Source organism: Canis lupus, chromosome 34 (assembly GCF_011100685.1).
Source record: "Canis lupus familiaris isolate Mischka breed German Shepherd chromosome 34, alternate assembly UU_Cfam_GSD_1.0, whole genome shotgun sequence".
Taxonomy (NCBI): Eukaryota; Metazoa; Chordata; class Mammalia; order Carnivora; family Canidae; genus Canis; species Canis lupus.
In genome coordinates, this window is record NC_049255.1 from 17092306 (window position 1) to 17116572 (window position 24267).

Sequence of the window (24267 nt, forward strand, 5' to 3'; positions counted from 1 at the left end):
AAATCTTTAAAAAAAAAAAAAACAAAGTGTAAGATTTAGATGAAGATTCTTTTTTTTGCCTATAAATGTCCAATTGTTCCAACATCATTTGTTGAAGACTACCATCTCTTCATTAAATTGCTTTTGTACCTATGTGAAAATCAGTTGCCCATACGTGTGTGAGTTGATTTCTGGACTCTATGCCACTGACCTATTTTTCTCTCCCTCCAATGATACCACTAACTTGATTACTATAGCTAGATAGTAAGTCTTAAAACAGGGTAATGTGATATCTCTAACTTTATTCTTCTTTTTTAAAATTGGTTTAGCTATCCTAGTTCTTTTGCTTTTCTAGGAGAATCAAGTTTAAGAGCTAAGGGAGTTTTGTAAAATCTTTTTTTTTTTTAAGATTTTATTTATTCATGAGAAACACACTGAGAGAGGCAGAGACATAGGCAGGGGGAAAAGCAGGCAGACACTCAACTACTGAGCCACCCAGGTGCCCCGTAAAATCTTTTGACATTGCAGCATCAGAAAAGGAAAGCTTGGTATGCCACCTCTTACTATTCTTACATGAGAATGGCACAGTAGCATTAAGAGGAAACAAAAATCTTCACATCTTGTTTAATGCATTCTTTCAAGAAATGACTTACTGAGCACCTATGTACAAGACTGTTCCAGATGCTGGGAATAAGAATATGCCAATTTCTATGTGTATAGTACACTAATTTTTCTTCATCTCTAAAATGCCAACTTATAGTTTTCAACAAAACCTATGAACAGAAAAGTGAATGGACTTAACAAAATCCTCTTGTTGCATGAGTTTTGTTCCTTTGATTATTCATAATGATGTCATATTCCATCACCTCCTGGGTCATAAGTAGCTTTCCGTGATGGAGAATGTCAAATACAGAGCCTTTTTTTAAAGACTCAGATGAGGGATGCCTGGGTGGCTCAGTGGTTAAGCACTTGCCTTTGCTCAAGATGTGATCCCAGATTCTTGGGATTGAGTCCTATATCGGGCTGCCCGCAGGGAGCCTGCTTCTCTTCTGCTCATGTGTCTGCCTCTCTCTGTGTGTGTCTCATGAATAAATAAATAAAACCTTAAAAAAAAAAAAAAGACTCAGATCATGGGGCACCTAGGTAGCTCAGTCAGTTAAGTGTCTGACTCTTAATTTCAGCTCAGGTCACAATCTTAGGGTTGTGAGGTCCAGCCCCACTTCAAGCTCCACACTAGGTGTGAAGTCTGCTAAAGGCTCTCTCTCCCTCCCTCTTCCTCTGCTCCATCCTCCTCCTTCTCCTAAATAAATGAATAAATGAATAAATGAATAAATGAATGAATGAATGAATGAATAAATAAATAAATAAATAAATAAATACAAAAAGACTCAGATGAATGTTGACAGGAAAGATTTCATCGCCCCAGAAATACCTTGAGTACCATTTAGCATTTAGTAATTTAGCGTTACTAAATATCTGCAACATAACAGCCACTGAGAGCTCTTCTACTGCTTTTGATTTTAGAACAAGAAACTCAGTATAATTTTACCCTGACAAAAATTAAACTCCCATTAATATGGTTGAAATTGCACTAATCCTCAAATTTTCACATAATAATAAAACAGGGAGGAGGAATTCCCACAGTGTAGATACAAAGAAGTCGACATTGTTGACCTAAGAGAATCAAAAGCTGCCACTCTAAACCACCCACTTTCCAAATCATATCCCATTTTTCCTATACTGCTTCCTATACTGTCTACCTTGTCATATCTTACCACCTCAGTGAGGATAAAGAAATATCTGCACCTAGCTCCTTCTCTTGAAGGTCTCTCAAAGCAATAAGCAATAGATGTTGTAGCTGATGGCAAGAATTCTTGAATGTTAAAATAACATTAGCAAGAAATCAAGAGAAAATCCTCTTACTCCAATAAAACTATTTCTCTTAAAGTAGTATTAATACCTCCATAGGTACACTTTCCTCACAATTGGACGTCATTGTGAAGTATAGTGACTTTGAACATGGATGTTAGAAGACAGACGACATGGGTTCATGTGCTGATTCTGGTGCTGATTCACCAACCTTCAGCATGTTACCTAGCCACTTTAAACTCGTTTACTCATTTTTACAATGGTGCATGCACCTACCACATAGTGTTGAGAGGAACTAATGAGATAATGAAAAGTGCTTAGCAAAGTATGTGCATATAGTAAACATTTAACACATACTAACTACATTACCAATTTATTCATCTGATAAATCTTACAGCCTATCTCAAATATTTCCTCTCTTCTTTAGCTTTCCCTGACTCTTTTATTTATTTTTGCAGTTGTTATTCTTTTCTTTCTTTCTACAAACCCTTGTGTCAAGTGCTGACTCTTCATAGATCCCAGCAATGGAGGTGTTCTACTGGATACAAACCCAGACCCAGAAGCAGCTTGTCTACGACTGGTTTAGCTCAGGTGCCCCACCAATGTGTGTGATAGGTGAGGGAGTGACCCCCTTTCTGGCCCCACCCTGTTTCTCCTGAGGAGCTGCAGTCTCCATGGGGTGGCCCTCCTGCAGGGAGGAAAACCAGTTACCCTAGTCCAACCAAGGCCTAGCGGTGCTGTTGATCCTTTCACCTGAGCCAGATTCTGACTTAGAGGAATTCAGTCATAATCTCCTGACTCTTCTAGGATCAGAAAGTTTATTTCCTCCCTCCTATGTCTTTTCTGTACCTGTGGTTTTCTAGTAGGAGCTCCTGAGATATAGGCTCTTACTCTTGCTTGTATCCGCCCTGTGTGTGGCTCGGAGTTGAGCGTAGAGCCTGCATAGAGACTCTCTCTCTTTCTCTCTCTTCCTCTGCCCCTCCCTCCATGAGCTCACTCATGTGTACACTTTCTCTCTCTCTCTACATATATATATATATATATATATATCAATTAAAATATCTTTATGTTGACTCACAATCTACATTATTATCATTTAATGCTTCATGATATACCACTGAGGAAACTTCTTAACCATCTTATTTCTGTTTAGATTCCCCACTGTTTTTGCTTATCATTAACAGTATGATAAATAATTATAACTTATTTTTCTCTTTCTGAATTATTTAGGATAAATTCCTAAATAATGGAGGATTACAGGATTAGAGAGTATAGCTCCTAGCAATTAGACATCTATCCCATTTGCCTGATTAACCTTATTACAGAACATGTAATCCAGAATTATTGCAAAAGAACTGCTGTGTTGCAAACTGGTCCCTGTACATGCAAGGCAAGGGGAGCCTGAAGAAAGAGGCAGATCACTTCAGACTGGTAGGTGGCAAGTTCAAGCAGCAAGGGAATTTACATGAGGCTTATCTTAGGCAGCCGCAAGACAAGTAGATCTCTGTGCCTGCCCACTAAACATAAGAGTTTATGCAAGGGCCTTCACTGGGTCTAGTCACGTATATCATCCAATAGTCTCAGCAACACACTACCATCTCACAGCAGTGTCCTAAGAATAGCTTTTTGGAGTGGGTAAGACAAGTAGAAGCTACATTCCAAGGACAGGGGAGTGGGTAAGGAACCTGTGATTGCCTAGGTCGAGCTCACAGGTCAGCTGGCAGTCATATCCTCCTGATGACCTTCCCTAACACTCTAGCCTTTACCTCCAGCTCCTACAATCTCACATGTCCCTTCTTCCACAATGTGCCCTGAGTAGTAGTCAGCAAGGACTTTCCTTTGCATGGTGGTAGCCTCTTTGATAGCTAACTGGCTGCAGTGAAGGCAGATGCCACAGCAATTACACAGGCACATAAAAGAGAAAACCCAAATTAAGATAATGACCAAAATCAGTGCTAACTTTTCCACCAAAAGCCCCATGTTCCAAGCCACTGATTTATTAAGTCCCCTGGGCTGGGGGTTGGATCACTCAGGGCATTTACATGTGCCTTCATCTGATTTAATAAAAATGATACATTAGAGACTCATCGGGTATGCACATGTAGCATTCTGTCTGGATAATGGTACAGGTGCCTCATTGCAAGGCAGTAATAATGTCCAAGGCCATTCTATTTTGGAGGACAGCTTTTCTCATTAGAGACATTCAGTGTTCAATAAGGATGGGCATTGTTGGCTATCATTTCCTTAATGTCCTCCAGGCCAATGGAGGGAACAAAGAAGGTGGTCAAATGATTGTGTCAGGGGAAAAGAGAACCTACCCACTGAGCCTTGAGGAGAGGGAGGCTGGCAGCCTTAGTAACTTGACCTTGTTATACAGACTATATACCTGGCCAGGGAGGCATCACTGTTAGGCATGAGGGAATGGACTGGGGGTGGGATATACCAGACCAGGATGCCCACCTCTTTCCTTCTTTCAATGGCACAGGTTCTACTCTAGCATAGTGGGTTTCAACAACAGGATCCCAGTGGAAACTGAATAGTTCCCCATCATCCAAGGATATGAACTAACTTGCCAATCCAGGTGAGACATCTCATTGCAAACTCCAGGCATGATGGGGCTTGGTGTTCTCAGTAGCACAGCATGTTAATCCATGGTGAAAGTTGGACAATGGCTCTTTACCATGTCATCCATACCTGTACAGTGTTGGGTGCCTGAGCAGGGGTCCCCAGTCTGGCATATGGGACAAGAGGGCCTAATGGCTGACCATACAAATGTATTAAAGCCTGGGGCAGTACTTGAGTCCACTTGGCCGAAGTGGTTTTATCTATTAGTAATTATATCTGCTGCTTTAAGATTCCATTTTTCCTTTCTACCAACCCTAGTACGTGCAGGCAATAGGGGCGATGGAACATGAACATGTCCATTCAATGTCATATTCTTTTGTTCAGGCTGAAACACCATGACCTTTGCCATGTGACCTCTGATCACTGTCTAGTTGATTGAGTATCTGTACATGGTACTCAACTTCTCTAATCCCCTTCTCTAATTCCCTAATGGTGGCAGCCAGTTTGTGTGGCAACAGGGGAAAGCTTGGGTGAGATCAGATGCAGGGTTCACACAAACCAAGGCATATTTAGAACCCTCACTCTGACGGAAGCTCAATAGAATCAATTTGCCAATCTCTCACAAGTTGAGAACTACAGTGGATTGCCCCAGATTCCTTTGGCAGTTGCCTTGGGTATTGTTTGGAACACAGAGAACATGCTGTTCTTACATTAACCAAATCACTGTATTTCAAGAGCAATCTGGCATCCTGAGCAATACAGCATCCCACCTGAGCACAATGGTGGCTCTTCCTTCTATGCACCTAGTCTGCTATATCTACTAAAGGGCTCATACCAGAGTTAGGGCATCAGTTTCTTAACTGTAAGAGGGTGTCAGTACCTTATAAGCTGGAAGAGATTGAGGATTGTCTCAGGCTCTTGCAGGTGAACCCAAATGTACCCTCGCACATCCTGACCACACAAAGACCCACTTATAATCATCTACTTCTCAGCTTCCTATTGTCCAAACCACAGGGCTAATTCCTTTAGAATAGCCCAACTGTTGATGTAAAGGGTTAACAGTAGGATTCAATGAATGACCACCAGCCAAACCACTCTGAGTTCAGCCCACTGGCTGTCACATTGGCTCCTGTCTGAGATGCTCTACCTGGAGGAGTGTTCTATACACTGCTAGAAACTATTGGTGTAAGGGGTTATATCAGGTTTCTGTTTCTTTACACAGCTGGGACCAAATTCTATGGGTACTCTCTGCTGTTGTCTTTGCCACAACACCTGACTCACATCTTCCAGAGTCACAGACATATCTAACTCAAATGGCAGTCCTCTTTGGGAGATGCCCACAGCTTTAATCTACTTCATTAGGTTTTTGTCATCTCAAAGGAGGCTAGCTACTCTGTCCCACACTTGTCTTTCCAGTCCCACACATGTCCTTTCTTTCCAGGTAGCAGTGGTAAAGGGGTAAGGGGTGGAGGCACTGTGTCAGGTGGGGAATAAAAGTCCTCTGAAATTCTCAAACCTCTACAAAAGTTTATAGCTCTTTCACATTCTTAGAGGATGAACAGACTTATACCTTATCAATGCAGTTTCTGCGGGATGCCTGAGTGGCTCAGTGGTTGAGCATCTGCCTTCGGCTCAGGGCATGATCCTGAAATTTCGGGAATGAGTCCCACATTGGGATCCTTGCATTGGAGCCTGCTTCTCCTCCCTCTGCCTATGTCTCTGCTCCTCTCTGTCTCTCATGAATAAATAAATAAACTCTTTATAAAAAAAAGAATACAGTTTCTAGGAATATGCCCATCTTGACTCCCAAAAATTTCACAGCCAGTGCCTGGGCCTTAAATTTTCTATAGGTACACTCCTATCCTCTCCCTCACAGATGTTCCAGCAAAATCTGCAGAGTGTCCTGCAGCAGAGGCAAGTCTTCACGTGTTAACATTATATCATCAATATAATGGGCCTGTTTTACTGATGTGGAGAAGGTGAATAGGGTCAGGTCTTGGACTACTATCTCATGACATATTGTGGAGCTATGTGTGTAGCCTTGAGGAAGCACATGAAAGGTCCATGACTGCTCCTCCCACTTAAAGGCAAACTGATCATGGCTATCAGAAACCTGTACTTGTCAGTCTTTTCCGTGAATCTCTTTCAAGATGAAGTACTTTTGCAGGAACACTTTGGCAAAAACATCAAAATAAAACAATAAATGTCTGTAAATGACAAAAGACTTAGAAATGGCCATGGTTAAGGATCTGATGAGAGTTCATTATAACATGATTGACATGAAAATTTGGTTATTTCTGTGACACCCTTTTGAAAATAATGAGAATTATGACTGAATTTATATCAGATTTTTAGAAATGTACAATTAAAAAAAAAAAAAGAAAAGAAAGTTTAGCATCACTTATTTGACAATGCTTCCCATGAAATTTAATATACCAAATAAGCCCAATTAGTTCAATGTCTTCCTTTCACAAGGACAGAGAACACATCTTTTGCGATGTCGCAGGGATCCTCTGAAAAATCCCAAAGTTAGTTCATTCAACATCAACAAAACTTCATTAGAATTTTATTTATGGGAAGTTTGTCAAAAATACCAAAAGGTTTAAAACACTCAATTAGATTACAAGCCACTGTGAAACAATACTTAGTTATCTGTTCTGCCAAAGTGACAGTTATAGACTTCAAAGTCTAATACAGAAAGTTACAGAATTGTAAAAAAGAAAAAAAAACAAACAAACAAAAACAAAAACAAAAACTAGCTCTTTTAATAGAGAAGACTCCGTTTTCTAAAATAATCAAAGACCTGATAAAGATAACATGAGGCACAGGAAATTATTTCCAAAAAAACATAGAATCTTTGTTCTCTAGGCAGATTACTTGAAAAGTAAAGAAAAACCATTCACAGTCTCATCAAGAACGTCAGACCAATAGTCCTAGAAAACTTTGTCCTTTTAGCAAATGAAATAAAATGGTTTCAGTTTTACATGAGTACATTATTGATGTTAAAAGTTATTTTTCCTTAAACCAATTAAATAGAACTCCCTTTACATAATAATTTTGGCAACGCCCTCGGGAGATTAAAAAAAATCACATATGTAATATATATCCAGAGACATACATAATATGCAGACAGACACAGATATCCGATAGCTTTCATTCCAAAAGTCTAGCCATGAATCAGATATCACTCACATGGCTAAAGCTTTTTGGGGCAAGGGAGCTTCTACAGCAGTTTGTATTTTGAAAAGTCCCTTTTTCCGCATTTATAAATTCAGTCTCTGTGGGCAGTATTTATTTTGGTTATCTCTTGGGGTGTTTACATTTCAAAGACATGATAAGATTTACAACCTCAAGGGGGGGGGGTGGCACAGAAAGACTGTAAGTTTTCTCCTAGGAGTTTTTTGAGTAATTGCTATTTAGAGCTTTCTTCTGTATTAAGGGTTAGACAGCACTGGGCATTTTGTCTGTTTCACGATCAAACACCACAATATCATCCCTTTCATTCTATTCTCTTCACTTTCTAGAAATCCCACTCATAGAGTCCTAATCAGGCTTTGTCACAAGAGCTTAGACTTCAATCCATGGCAGCCCGTACCCTCCTAGCTTTGCAAAATGGCACACTATGGTCTCTAACCCTACTCATCTTGTAGCCACTCAAGAACAGTCCCATATGTAAGTTCCCTTGTTTATTAAACCACCTACCAATCTGGAGTGGTCTGCCTCTTTCTTTGGTGTCTTCTTGCCCTGAATGTATGGGGGCTGGTTTACTGCAGGAGAAGCCAGCTCACTGTGACAGCCATTCTCTTCCCTCCTTTGCCAGAGTGTGCTATGTGTGGTTTCTCAAACATGCATCAAACCTACTGGCATTTTCAGGGTGTCCCAGGACTCATGTGGGGGTCCACAAGCATCTAAGATATGGGTCTTCACTCCCTATATCAAGGTTGATAGCCAACCAGGGTTCTATCCCAAGGAGGATGCCTCTTTCCCATTGTCATTTCTTTGGTCTCCTGGCTGGCTTGCCAACTGTATCAGCCCCAAACCAAACCCGCACCCCCAAGGAGACACCAAAGAGGTGTCAGGTTTAACAAACCAGGGAACTTACATACGAGACTTTTCTTGAGTGGCCACAAGATGAGTAGGTCTCCATACCCACCTGCCAGAATCTTAAAAGTTTCTATAGAAGCCATAACCAGGTTCAGTCCTGTATACCATATAGATGGTTGGTCTCAACAACACATTACTATCTCAAGCCTATGTCCCTGGGGCAGCTTCTGGGAGAGGGGAAGGCAAGTGGAAGCCACATTCCAAGGGCAAAGGTTGGGGTGAGGAGCTTCCAATTTTAAGGGTCCAGCTCATGGGTCAATTGGTAGTTGCATCCTCTTGATGACCTTCCCCCAACAGACTATTAGCTTTAGTACTTTCAGGTTTATTTTGTTGACCTGAAGCTACCTCTATCTAACCTACCCTGGGGCTTTAGCAAGAAATAGAGGCAGCTAGTGTAATCTTTCTTGTTTGTAGCCAGATCTCATGACTAACATGTATCTGTAAAGGCAAACTGCTTACTCGAAGATGACAGATTATTTGGGCAAATTAATTTATAACAAGCCAACACAGCACTTACTATATGCCAAGCATTATGTCAAGTACCTTATAGATATCACAATGCCACATTCCTTTCAAAGAAAAAAACAAGCCAATAAACCACCACTCTACAAGATGACCTTAAATGTACCTTTATAGACAGCTCTCCTGTTTTCCCCAGGATGAGTATCAGATTAAAATAAACTATGACTCTAACTCTGACTCTTTCAACTAACCTCATGATAAGCAAATGGTAGTTTCCAAAGTCAAAGTCACAAGTACATGATTAGAACACTAGAATGTACATAAACAATTTTACTTAATTGCAAAAGAGTACTTCTTGTTTTTAAACCAAAGATAAACAGGTGTTAAAAGATAGATACATTATACTTATATTGAAACATAAAATTAAAAAAAAAAAACATAAAATTATCTTTATATCACCCTGCCAGTAACTGCACAGATGTCTCATCCTCCTAACTATTCTACTGGAGGCCTAACTTCTCTCTAGGCTTCCCACAAAAGTTTATGTGGCCATGCAAGGCAGGAAAAAAAAAAAGTTTATCTGTTTAAAGGTAAAGGAAAACTAATCCTACCATATTAACAGTCTGTAAAGTGAGTTGTCAACATTCTAAGGTTGAATGGATTAAAAACGGAAATGAAGCAAGAGAAAAGACTTAATATATTCAAACTATAAGGGCTTACTATGTGAAAGTGTAAATAATATAATAGAGAAAAATGATTCAGTGAATATTGTGGGACAAATAACAGATTAAAGATGAATAAACTGAGATCCAGGTTTCACACTGTGATACTGTGATTTATAAGAAGTATATATCTGGTGACTTAGATAACCAAAATATATTTCTCCTATGTATTTGATCTTCATCCACAGCTATTGGATCATGGCTCCAAAACCTCTTAGAATTTTCTCAGTGCTGAGAGTGATAAAAGCACCTTTTACTGTCTTAATCAAAGTGACTTTTGGCACCCAAAGTTGGGGGCTGGCTGCTGAGAGGACCAACCATGTGATTAAAAGGTTGGAACGTTCAGTCTTGCCCCCACCATGGGGCTACAGGTTGAATTAGCCTATGGCCAGTAACTTAGTCAATAATGACTATGTAATGAAATCTCCATAAAAACTCAAAAACCACTGGATTTGGAGAGCTTCCAAGGATGGTGAGCACATGGAAATTTGAAGAGACTGACACACCTGGAGGTCCATGCCCTTTCCCCATATCTCGCCCTGTGTTTCTCTTCATCTGGCTGTTCATTCAGATCTTTTATCATACCCTCTACTAATAAACTGATAAATGTAAAAGTCTCCCTGAATTCTGTGAGCTGCTGTAGCAAATTAAAAGGACTTTAAGGAGGAGATTGTCTGAACCTCCCATCTGGAGCCAGCCTGTCAGAAATACAGGTAACAAACAACCTAGGGCTTGCGGCTGGAGTCTGAAGTTGTGAGGTGGGGGCCTGTTTTGTAGGACTGAACCCTTATTCTGTAGAATCTGATGCTGTCTCTGGATAGTGTCAGAATTGAGTTGAACTCTCAGACATCCTGCTGGTGTCCAAGAATTACTTGATGTTGTGTATAGGGGATGCCCCCGCCCCCCATGTTGGAAACTGGGAACACCAACATCTAAAGGATATGCCATACATTAATCCATTTGGGATTAACTCCAAAAAGTTACATTAAAAAGATGAAATAAATAGAAGAAAAAGAATTAAATAGCTCATTTAAGCTGAGCTATGGGAGGGAGGTAGTCTCCATTTTCGCCCAAAGCCAGAAACTTATCAAAGGCAAAATGGATGGTTTTAAATATAAAAAGGAAAACTTCTGCAGAATGAAATTTACATTAAGGGGAAGGGAAATAAAGCTAAAGAAATGACACGGTAACATATATTTGAACAGCCCACTTTTATTGAAAAATATATGATTTTTTTTAACCTATTCATTCAACAAGCATTTATTGAAAGGCCTCCTGTGTGCCAGGCATTGCTCTAGGTGCTGGGGATGCAAGAATGAACAAAGAGACCCCATACCTCTATATCACTACCCTCTAGCAGGTTACTTTCTTGTATTTATAAAATGTCAAAATGCAGAATAATCTACTAAATTGGTTCAAAAGCTTCCATCTCTCAGCCTCTAAATTCAATGTCACCAACTAAAAATTCTAAATTTTAAGATACAATTCTACATACCTCCAATACAAGGAGGGAAGTGTTAAGACAAACATACATCATCTGAACATGATCTAATTTTTAATATGCCACCAGCAGAGGTGGTACCCACCAGCAGGTACTCAGAAGAGTAAACTGGTAATATGTAGCACTATACAAGCTCTTTGTCTTTATAATAGTAATGTATGAAGGAAAATTTACCAAAGAAAAAAATAATTTAAATCCAATGGTTCTATAGGAACTAAATACCTAAAACAAAATTAATGGCTAAAGTACATTAGATCAAGTACATCAGGCTCATTGCTGTCCAATACAAATACAATGCAAGCAACAAATGTTAATTTAAGTTTTTCTAGTAGCCACATTTTTTAAAAGGTGAAATTAATTTTAATAAAATATTTTATTTAATCTGATACAAAATGTTTTCTTTTAAATATGCAATCAACAAAATTGTAATAATGTAAAATTATGTACATTTTAATATATGTAATAAATAGTTCATTAATTACATAATGTGAAAGTGTAGTAATTAAAATTATTAATGAGATGTTTTACACTTTTCTGTCCAAGTCTTTGAAACCCAGGGTATATTTTATATTCTAGCACATCTCAACTTGGACCTCATATATTTCAAATGTTCAGTGACACATGGCTACAGTATTTCACAGTGTATGCAGTCCCTTAGTTCTCAAGTAAGGGTGCTTTTGCTTGCCCCAGGGGCATTTGGCTATGTTTGGAGACATTTTTGTTTGTCACAACTATGCATCCAGTGGGCAGAGGCCAGGGATGCTGCTGAACATCCTACAATGCACAGAAGAACCTCCCACAACAGAGAACTAACTACCTGGCCCCAAAATGTAAGTAGAGCTAGGGTAGGGTAGCCCTAATTAGCTAACCAGCTCATATAGTATTTGATATATGATGATCTAGGGGGATGTCTTTTATGAGGCCTATTTATTTTTTATGTTAAAGTATTTTAACAGGAATTTAACAGTATTTTTAAGGTATTTTTTAAATCCTTTTTAGAAGTAATTTTTTCAAGTTTCTCCTGAGATGGGATAAGGGCACCTATTTCTCTAAATGTGCACTGCAGACTGAAAAGACTTTCCACAGCCAGATGACTCGGCCAGAGAGAGGCATCTGCAGCAGTTGATTCGTTCCAAAGGGAAAAATACTGCTTGATCCAGGAACTGAGAAAACATTAAACAAGGAAATACTACTGCCATTTATATCCTCCTGAGGCTTTTGTAGCTAGGAGATGCTGAGCATTTTCTGTCCTACTAAGGCAATGGTGAGGGGGCACAATGCGAGCTAAAAGGGGTCCCTGAAATCCAGGTTCTGCTCGGTTCAAATAAAGGTCAGGGAAACACACAGTGATATTCATGTCCATCTGGTGAAGTAAACAAGGGAAATTTGATCCATTAGCAAACGGAGATACTTGCATAAGAGACTTCCCCACCTCTTTGCACTCTAACACCATCCCCATGGCTGGGATAATTGGCGCACCTATCGCACAGCATGACCACCGTTTAACTGGTTTGTCCCATCCCATTTTAATAGGCTGCCACAGCGGAATGCCTGCTGACAGGGCAACCATGGGCTTTTCCCTGCATGGAGGCCACTGGGACAAGATACCAGGGGCCAGAAATCATTCCCCAGACTGAACAATCCCTTCCTGACAGCAGGACAACAGCAGGACAGCCTTCCTAAGCCAGGGGGCTGAGGATTCATCCAAGTTGTCCCTGAATGCAGGGATGGCAGGAATCAACTGGCAGTGCAGAGGCGCCTCTCAGCTTCTGAGAGGATTAAAGGCTGCAACACTCCTGTCTGGCACACTCCACAGAAAAGAAAGAAAGAAAGAAAGAAAGAAAGAAAGAAAGAAAGAAAGAAAGAAAGAAAGAAAGAAAGAAAGAGGTATTTGGGGCACAGTCAGAATAGACTGGCTTCAGATCTTACAGCACATTCTCCCTCTCCTCTCCTTAATTCACAAGATCTTAACACAACCACAGAATGGGCAGCTTCTGGCCCAAGTAAAAGTTTTTTCTTTTTTTTTTTTTTTTTAAGATTTTATTTATTTATTCATGAGAGACACACACAGAGAGGCAGAGACATAGGCAGAGGGAGAAGCAGACTCCCCACAGGGAAGCCCAATGTGGGACTCAATCCTAGGACCCCAGGATCACGACCTGAACCGAAGCAGACACTCAACCACTGAGCCATTCAGGTGTCCCCCAGGTAAAAGCTTTTCTACAGATGTCTTGGCCCTGTAGCCACCTTTATGACAAACATCTAGAGAGACAGACTTATTAAGGGTACTCTTGTATGAGCACACATAGATCTCAAGAGACTCAAAATACTGAAAATTAAATTAAAAAGAAATTAACATTTTCTTTTAAATTAGCAAAGAAATTTAAAAAGTTGATACCCTCCCAAGACTAGCTAACTTCAAGTGTTCACATCCTCTCTACCTCTAACAAGGTAAAGAAAACTACAAAGGAAAAAAAAAAAAAAAAAGAAAACTACAAAGGACATTTCCTTTTTTTTTTTTTTTAAGATTTATTTATTCATTTATGATAGACATAGAGAGAGAGGCAGAGACACAGGCAGAGGGAGAAGCATGCTCCATGCCAGGAGCCCGATGTGGGACTCAATCCTGGGACTCCAGGATCGCGCCCTGGGCCAAAGGCAGGCGCTAAACCGCTGAGCCACCCAGGGATCCCCCAAAGGACATTTCCTCTCCCAGTTCCCATCCCATCCTTATTCCAGTGGGTTAGGGACATGATCTTGACTATCTCAAGCTCTTCCTTTAAGAATTTCCAGATAGGGGCAGCCCCGGTGGCTCAGCGGTTTAGCGCCGCCTTCAGCCCAGGGCCTGATTCTGGGGTCCTGGGATCGAGTCCTACGTCGGGCTCCCTGCATGGGGCCTGCTTCTCCCTCTGCCTGTGTCTCTGCCTCTCTCTCTCTCTCTTTTTCTCTCTCTCATGAATAAATAAATAAAATCTTAAAAAAAAAAAAAAAGAATTTCCAAATAGTGGCCACTTCAGTCCAAAGGGACAGCAAAATTCTAGAAGGCAACGTTCATGGATTAATCCATAAGACCAATGGATAGAACTTAACACCAACACCATGGTAAACAGGTATTTTTCTACAGTTCATAACCTAGCATTATCCAATAATCAGCAGGAATTTGAGGGCTTTCAGTTGTTTCATAAGCTAAATTCCAAGGAACTTATTCAAAGTTCCTATTACACTGGGGTGTGAGATTAACGTTGCTATTACAATGATAAAGTCTTAAAGGATTAAACTGAAAAATCCATCAGAAGAGAAAAAAGGACTCATAGGAAACACTTGGAACCCCATTGGTTGAGGGGATGGAAGAAACTTTATTCCATGAGATCTACAACAGAGATTCTCTGCAATGGCTACATATTAGGATCACCAGGGCAGCTTTAAAACATGAGGGCAGCCTGGGTGGCTCAGCGGTTTAATGCTCCCTTCAGCCCAGGGCCTGATCCTGGAGACCCGGGATTGAGTCCTGCATCCGGCTCCCTGCATGGAGCCTGCTTCTCCCTTTGCCTGTGTGTGTGTGTGTGTGTGTGTCTCTCTCTCTCTGTGTGTGTGTGTGTGTCTCTCATGAATAAATACATTAAAAAAATTTTTTTTATCTTTAAAAAATAAAAAAATAATAATAAATAAATAAAACAACACAAGACCTACTCCAGAGATTGGTTTAATTGGTTTGGGATAGGGCGCTGTATTGTTTTAATATTTTTCAAGTGATTTTAACATGCAACCTAGACTCGGATTTAGATTTAGATTTAGATAGAATTTTGCTCTTTTGCATTTGACAAAATCTCATCAAGACTGTCAGGCTTTAGCTTTCAAAGAAAAAAAAAAAACAGAATCCAAAGTAAAATCTGTACATAAGACTTCCCTTAGTGCTTAGTACCACACATACATCCACATCAGATCCTTAGTGTGAGACATTAGCAGTTCCGTCACGTGACCCCAGTACTGCAGAGCAAGGCTGTAACCGCCAACCATGATGAGAAACAAACACAAAAATAAAGATTTGGGCAGCTTGGCTACTTTTCTGCTCAACACTGTATCTGCTTTGGTAAGCAGAAGTTTTCACCTGATATCTAATAACAGAATTAAGTTGATTCCCTGAACAGCTAATTCACAAAATAATCTTAAATAATTATAATATATATAAGATCTAATTACCTAAATAGGCTAACTCCCTAAAAAAGAGGATAAAGAAGGGATAGACAAGCTTAATTCTGCTAATTAGTGAATGTTGGTGCACCAAATTAACTTCACATTAATCTGTAATTTTGATAGTGAGAGGTTTGACCAATGCAAAGACTTCTAGAGGCCTTGTTTCCTGTTCCCGGTATTGACCTTTTTATTTTTGATTAAGAGAAAGGGAAATAATGTTGAGACATTAAAGAGAGCATCAGCAGAAGGCGACCTAAAAGCAGAACCAAGATTTCACTGAAAAAGTTTTCATTAATCATTTGTAATGTCCAAATTATATATCTTAACACAATAAAGACGTCGGTATTTAAAGCTGCTTAAAATACAGGAAGCTGTTCCAATACTTTTCTTCCACTTTGACAGAAAGCTTCCTTAACTCAAGCCAACAGGCTATATTTATTTCCCTTAAACAGCATTTCCTAGGAAAGAAGCAGCAGCCCTACTGCAGACAGCATAAAAGAGCTCATGATCATGGCAGCAGGCCAACCTCAGGAGACCCATGGCACTGTAGATTCATTTCACCATGCAAGAAAGCCACTCAGGCTCTGAACCAGTAACAGTGCTGTTGTCACCTCCACCAGAGGACTCTGGGCTGCTATTGAAAACCAACATGTGGCACCAAGCCAGATAACCGTATCACACTTGTACTGAGCTTTATACAGCTTTATAAATGCCTACAGGGAAAAGAGGAAAAAAAAAAAAAAAAGCAGGTGTTCTTACTCATCGTATCACTGACTGTCCAAAAAATCTGCTGAGTCACTAAGTACCAATCAAGAGAAAAATAATGCAGAGACTACAAATACTAATCTCCTTTATCCTGCTCTCCTTCCTAACAGCAAGTGGACTCACAGGTAATATTCTTGACTCTGAAAATACAAGGACATAGACAAATTCACATACCCTTAGTCCATACAGAAAAGCTTTCAGAGTCAAATCTCTCATAACAGTAGTTGTTCTAGGTAGAGGGGTTAAGGGTAATCTATGTTTTCTGCTATCACCTTCTACAACTTTGCACAGTTTCTACAGTGAGGCTATAATTCTTTCTTAATAATATGTCTTAGAATCATATTTCTCAGTAAGAGATTAGACTCACATCCTTGACCCCTAGGATACAACTTCAGCTCACCAAAATACTTCAAATCACTAATTATGAAAACTCCAACCAAGGTTAGAGGGCCAGTCTCACACGGAACTAAGAGAAACACAAGTGAAGATCACTGGACTTCATGAATACTTGCTTTGTTACCTTTTCTACAGGCAAAACATTCTAACTTGATAGAAAGAAAATTCCACCACAAATTTCCACTTGAGAGAAGGGAAAAAAAGAGTGAGCAGCCATAATGGCATATGAACTTGAGTTAACTTCTGCTTATTTTCCGTTCTTCCTCTTTTCCTGGATTAGACATGTTTTGTGAAGAACAAGTCACCCTTGGCTTTGGCTTGAGAGCAGCAAGCAAAAATGACTACCTTCAATAAAAAAAGCTTATAGAAATGCCAAATAGCTTTGTCTTGCTCAAATTCGAATTTTAAGCAACTAAAATCCAAACTCTTTGGCCTATGATTCAAGAACACACATCATCTGAAACTCACTGACCCATCCCTCTACATCTGTGACTCTACACTTCATGCATAAAGTCAACAGGGCCTAGTCCTCTGTATCTGCAACAATTTCTTCTGCCAGTTCTTTACTTCTCCACCACATTACCTATACCTCAAGTACCGGTGAATGCCACCTTCTCCTGAAGTATTCCCTGACCTCAAAAACCGAAGCACTCTTTCCTTCTTATTAATTTCCACAGCACCTAAATTACAATAATCTGTGTATGTGCCTATGAGTTTCAGGTTCTACAGCAGGGCAGGCAGGACCCACACCAGTTTATTTTCATCTGTACCAGACCACTTTGTTCAGAGCTGTGTGTGCAGCTTGGAGAGTGCTGAATAAAAAAATGAATAAACATCTCATCTTAAAACAAACCAACCAGCGCTTGTGGAGTGGCGTGATCTACATGTGCATACTGAAAGCAATTGTAAGAAAAGGAGCCATGCCAGGAGAATCATGCTTCAGACACAGTCAGTGTTTAGGAGCAGTCTAGACATAAATCTTCATGTGGGTTCAAATAATGCCGGCCTAATGCCAGCCAAGGTTAGGACTTAGACTCAAAAAATTTACAGCAGCAGAAGACATGCCACATGCACTTCAGGATTCAAGGATGTCTGCTAAACATTAAATCATGTGTGGCCACAAGCATTAACTCAATAGTCCTAAACAAAGGTAAGTGTAAAGATGAATGATTTTTACCTGAATTATCTCTATGCTGATGGGATACAAATATTTGAAGATGTGACTGATGAGAGCATTTTTTCCAAAGGGTATTCCAAAAGTTTCCGCCACAATATTAAGAAATGGGCAAACTGTGTACTATGACTTTGTTTACAGCTTGAGAAAAAAAATCACTGGCCAGTTCAAAATCACAATTTGTTCCTTGGTGCTTTGCTTCTGATTTATGGTTTGACACAGTTTCATGTTTCCATGTCAACTGAACCCATGAAAGGCTAATGGTGGTAAATAAAACCTTGTTTGCCAACTAAGAGCCACAGATGTATCCTTATCTTTTGTTACTCGGAGGTGCTGTTTTTTATTTCTGATGGATACCTGGCATCGGAGAGGCCCTATCCCAGATTTCCTCCTTAACAGCTAATACAGAAATGATAGTTAGCAATCAAGTGACATGAAATTGTAATCTCTAACCAATTAGCTCCTTACATTTTTAAAAAATGTATGTTTATATAGCCATCCTGCTTCCCAACTACTTAAATTATCCATTTTTATACCATCTCTGAGCCAGAAACTTTTTATCATCTTGCTAGTTCTCTCAGCAAACTGCTAACATATGATGTAAGTTCAAGATAAACGTGTCTAAGAAATTTAGGGTTTCAACAGGTAATAAGATCCTAGGGGGAATGTGAACTTTTAAAAACACCTGATAGTTATATATTCATTTTAATGTATATAAAAACCAGCCTGCATAAACCTATGATTTTATTGCTTAGGTCAAGGATGAACAAAAAATAGAAACCTGGTAGATTAAAAGAAATACTTAAAAAAAAAAAAGTTCAGAGGGTACAAGGATAAGATAAAAATCATGAAAACAGAACTCAAATTTAAAAGTCTGGGAAACATGAAAGGATAACGAAAACGAAATTCATGTGGACTTCCGAAATTTTATCAAAGTGGTATTAGCCTTCCTGTTTCTTCAAGATAAGACTTAATCACATGAAGGAAACTTGCTGTCTGGGAGCTGACTTAATAATTCAGGGGACAAAAGGCACAACAGTGTCTCTATTTCCAGCTCTTCTCCACCTGCAGAGGAAAAGCTGGGCTGTCACTACCACATTCTAATGTCAATTTTACTCTAACCAACTAGATAGAGACCCTGGCCCCAGAAATTTCACCAGACCACACATAGCTTCCCAGGTTCCACTTCTCTCTGGTCTAGAAGACATCCTTGAGCAAGCTTGCTCACTCTCAAGGTTTCATCTACATGATGCATTAATGACTTCAAATTTTTCCCCCTACTCCTTGCCTGTGTTCTATCTACTGATCACTTTATCTGGACACACTCAAATTCAACTTGTTCAAAGCAAACTCATTCTCACCTCCTGAATCTTCTTTTCCCATACGTTAGTTTGGGGATTCACAGTTTTAAATTCTTATCACCAATCCCATGCCCCAACCCCAGTACTTCCTTCTCCTTCCAGAGATGTCCCTAAGTCTCTCATCCATCCTCACTATTATGCTTGGACACAGACCCCTGGCCTCTCTCATGTAATTTGGCATAGGAGCCTCCTGACCACTCCTTATATTTTTGTCTCTCCCTCCCATATGGTTTTTTTCCACACTGTCTCAAAACTAATCTTCCTAAGATAAAAATCAAGTCTTAAAAATCCCTTCTCAGCTTAGTATCATTAACCATCAGGTAACACAAATGAAAACTACAATGAAACACTACAATGAGATATCAGACATACCCATCAGAATGCCTAAAATATAATAATAATAAATAAATAAATAAATAAATAAATAAATAAATAAAATAAAATATAATAATAATAACACCAAATACTGGCAAGAATGACAAGAAACTGGATCATTCATACATTGTTGGTGGGAATGTACAAGTGTATAGCCACTATGGAAAAGAGTATTGAAGTTCCTTATACAACTAAACATGCACTTACCATATGACCCAGCAACTGCATTCCTGGGCATTTATCCAAACAAATGAAAGCTTATTCACACAAAATCCTATACACAAATGTTCGAGGCAGCTTTATTTGTAACAACTACACACTAGAAATAACCCAAAATGTCCTTCAACAAATGAATGGTTAAACAGACTATGGTTCCTCTATAACATGGAATAGTACTCCCAGTTAAAAGGAAAGAACTATCTATAGCATAGAATGCTACTCACAAAAAGCACGGATATGTACAACAAAGTAGATGGATCTCAAGGGAATTATGCACAGTGAAAAAAGCCAATCTCAAAAGTTATATACTATGTGATTCTATTTATATAGCATTCTTAAATGACAAAATTACTGAGGTGGAGAACAGATTAGAGGTTGCCTAAGGCTAGGAGAGAGGGGCAAGTAGGTGGCTGTGGCTCTGAGGAAGGTGAGGGTAGCATGAGAGATCTCTGTGATGCTACTGTCGTGTGTTCTGACTACAGTGGTGGTCACACAAATCTACACATGTGAAAAAACTGCATAGAATACACATACAAACCAGTGCCCACAAAACTATAAAACCAGTTAAGTCTTAATAAGGTAGATGGATTGTATCAATGTTGAGATACTGTACTACAGTGATGCAAGAAGTTACCATTGGGGGAAGCTGGAAAAAATGTATATGGAATATTGGGGCACCTGGGTGGCTCAGCTGGTTAAACATCTGCCTTCGGCTCAGGTCATGATCCCAGGGCCCTGGGATTGAGTCCCAATTTGGGTTCCCTGCTCAGCGAGGAGTCTGCTTCTCCCTCTCGCTCTAGCCCTCCTCCCTGCTCATGCTCTCTCTCTCTCAAATAAATAAATAAAATCTTTTTTAAAAAAACAAGTATGTATGGAATCTATTTGTATTATTTTTTGCAAATGCATGTGGATCTACAGTTATCTCAAAATAAAAAGGGGGAAAAAACCCTCCCCAATAACTTCCAAGAGCTCCCAAATGGCCATAGTAAAACATTCCTTAGTATGGCATGCAGAATTTTCTCCTTCACACCCTAAGCTCTAGAAAACTATTCTAAGATCTAACATTTACTGAGCACAGGCTATGTGGCAGGCATCATTCTAAGCATTATGTATGTATTATCTAATTTAATCCTCAGTGATCCCATGAGTTTGGCTCTACTACTAGTACTATTTTATTCATAAACCACTAAGCACAGATGACATAGTAGCTTGAAAGCATCTCCACCCAATCATTCTTCGAAACCCATTTCTAATGCTACCTTTGTGACTTTTTCCAGAGTTAAGAGCTATACTAACAGTGCCTAGCACTCAGAAGATATTCAAAGATGTTTAATATAAGGCCCTGATAAATGACACAAATCAGTTACAAAACTGGCATCTTAAGGATTTGACAGTGATTACGTTGACTATGTTTCTCCAAAGTTAAGCTTGAATAGGAAAGCACTGTATAATATACACTGTGGACAGAAAACACCTATTAGTGAGAAAATGTTGATTAATAAAGCAACAGCTTTCATATATCAAAGAGGGACAGATAATGTCAGGCTAATGAAACTCCAGTGTCAGCTGCAAAGTCACATGATTCTCAAGTTTTCACATAACAAATACATGAACGCAAACTTCACCTTCCCAAATCCAATCACCCCCATCTTCCTTATTAGTTACTTTTGCAATTGAAGAAAAGGTATAATTTTTTTTCAGAAGAAAGATATCTCTTCCAGTTTAAAATGTGTATTTCATTATTTCCCTTGGAGAAAACTAGATTCTTATCTAAAGGCTCCTTCACATTCACGGATTTCCTTAGAAAACTTAAGAATTCTACTACAACAATCTAGAATTGTTCTAATACTCTGAAATCTGACTGAGTCCCTCCAAAGATTCACATTTTAAACACAGAAAACAGAGGTAGAAGGAAAAAAACAATTTTAAGTACACTCATGAAGTTTAACGGTTCATATTCCCTCTGGTCCCTCCCCAGCACCTCCACCCCCATCCCCATAAGCTGACTTCTCTTAAGCAAAGCCTTTTTAGAAGGCACCAAAGGGCAGTATAAGCCAGAGAGAGAACTCAGAGGAAGAAATAGGTGGGAGGCCGAAGCCAACCTCTCCTCCTTCACATGCAACCATAAATTCTTACCAGTGACCTAGAGCCAACAACAAAAATGAAACTTCTTTTTAATGATGCATTAAATGAGAAGAAAAAAAAAAAGGTGTGGTCTAGTATAGCAAGTAGGTAAGAAAAGGGATTCAGGAAAGGAAATACTGACCGGTCGAGTTCTCTTATATTTGGAGTCCTCGCGGTCTCTATGCTGCCCAGAAGTACTGGTTCTCTCCCTCACATTTCTATAACCAGGACTGGGGATGATATACTCTTTTCCTATGTCGATATCCTTCATCTTCTCTGAGTGGAGGTGCCAGGGCTCACAGACTTTTGGTTTCACTTGAGAATTTCTGAAATTAAAAATCATCAAGGAATTACACTGTATGTTAATTATACCAGAACTTTCAAAATACTTTTAAGAACTTTAAAAAATTTCATCAGAGAAAGATATTTCCTATGTTTTGCATGTTCCTATGCAAAAATACTTTAAAATAGGAAAAAAGAGGGATGTCTGGCTGGCTCAGTCAGAAGAGCATGCAAATTCCAGCCCCATACTGAGTGTAGAGATTAAATAAATAAATAAACTTAAAAAAATAGGGGAAAAAGGACAAAAGTTTTCTTATGGTATCTACAAAAAATAATTTTTCAGAACTTTTTCAAGTGCCATTTCATTTTTTAAAGAAAGAAACTTCAGTGTAGGAGAATCAAGAATGACTACTTCCCACCTCTAAAGGGGGAAAAAATTAGAAAAAAATAAACACATTAGTAAAGAGATACTGACCCCTTCGAACTAAGCTCAAACCCAATGTATAGAGAGAACTTAGATAAGTCTCTAAAAAAAAAAAAAAAAAAAAAGGCTTTAAGCCTGTTCCAAGCATTCCAAACTCCACAATTTTAAAATGGATATCATTCCTTCTGCTAAATGTTACTAAATGAAAACTTGCAAAGCAATTATTCTACCAACGATAACTCAGCATTTTTATAATCGGGTAACAGATTTGTTGATGTTATTTTAAAGCTCCATGAATTTACACGGATAAAATACAAAACAATATTGCACCTTAACTTTACAAACAAATTCCCCTTGGGGTACTGAAAGTGGTCTAAAATTAGACCGTGGTGATGGTTGCACAACTCTGTGAATGTACTACTGAAACACTGAGCTGTATATTTTAAAGGGGTGTATTTCATAGTATATAAATTATAACTCAACAAACCTGTTATTAAGAAACAATAACAAAAACAGATTCCCCATCCTGTCCTACAAAATCTTAACGTAGTATCTCCCTGAAGCTGTTCTAAACCCCTGCTTGCCTGCCTAACTTTAATCAATATCCTGTAATGACTCTGGTTCCTTCCGAGAAAATAAAGCACATACATGCCTCTTGAAAACGTTTTTCCGACTCAGAGACTGTTCAAAGTTTCCCAGACACAAGCTGAGAAAACACCTTTCGTACCAGCCTCACGAACAATTAAAGAAGTGTAGCTGTCTGTGCTGCCTTTCGGATGCCATAAATTCCTACCTATCACCACGTCTTAAAAGTACTACTCTGCGGATAAAATTCTGACAGCTACGATTCATTTTTCAAGATATCAGAGAAAAGGAAAATACTTACTAAACAAAAAAGGAGTAACTCTCCCCCATACAGACACACTTCTAGCACACAGAAAGCTTGACTTCTGGCCTCTCAGAAGTCTGGTTCATGTACCCTGAGTTGATACTGCGAGGTTACTTATCTTTAAAAAAAAAAAAAAAAAAAGAGTCACCTTGTCCAAGGACAAACTGCAACATAAAGAACACCAGCTCACCATCGAGAGCACAGCAATCACGTCACTGAGACCTCATTAAGCCTAAACTATAAACAGACCTGGCATCTGCCAGGGTCCCTGATGTCGGATGCAGCTGCGGATCAGAGTAATCCCTCTTGTTTTAAGGACCACAGAAGTTCAGCCTTCCTATCAAAAGGTTCCCTAATGTAGCTGATTATGTGGAGGCTGACAAGATTAGACCTCCTTTGAAAAAAGGCAGGAGAGAAGTGAGTTTGAAAGGGACACAGCCAAACTAATTCACAATACCAAATGCCATGTCAAGAGGAACATAAAGCACATCTCAATTGTCTAAGAGCTCCTGATACCCAAAATGTGTTTTCAATCACTTTATTCGAGTTCTGTATGTACAAAGGGGGTGGGGAACAGCGTCCTATTAACTCTAACACTCTGGTTTCCTTAGTGTCCTGGGAGAAGAGGCATAACAGTGAGAGGGGGCAGGCCTTCAGGAGGTACAAAGTTACTATCTCTTGGCCTTGAACATAAGGAGGATTCCATCTTCTGTGTATCAGGGTTATAACCAGGGCACCCCACATGGAGGCCACCCAAGAGCTAGGAATCCCTATAGGCTGTAGAAAGAAACAGGCTCAAATCTGAAGAAAGCAACCAAGAAAGGATCAGTAGGCTCAACTATTTTTTATTCTACCTGTATTT

General features: G+C 39.3%; 1 protein-coding gene across 1 annotated transcript in view; it reads right to left on the reverse strand.

The window, feature by feature from the left end:
• The window catches only part of ABCC5 (ATP binding cassette subfamily C member 5), an 86497-nt gene extending 64370 nt beyond the window's left edge, over positions 1–22127 (reverse strand). Inside the window, 1 exon segment of the mRNA NM_001128100.1 lies at positions 21953–22127. Coding sequence (NP_001121572.1) covers positions 21953–22081 — 129 coding nt within the window. The 5' untranslated portion in view covers positions 22082–22127.
• Between the last annotated feature and the right edge of the window lie 2140 nt (positions 22128–24267).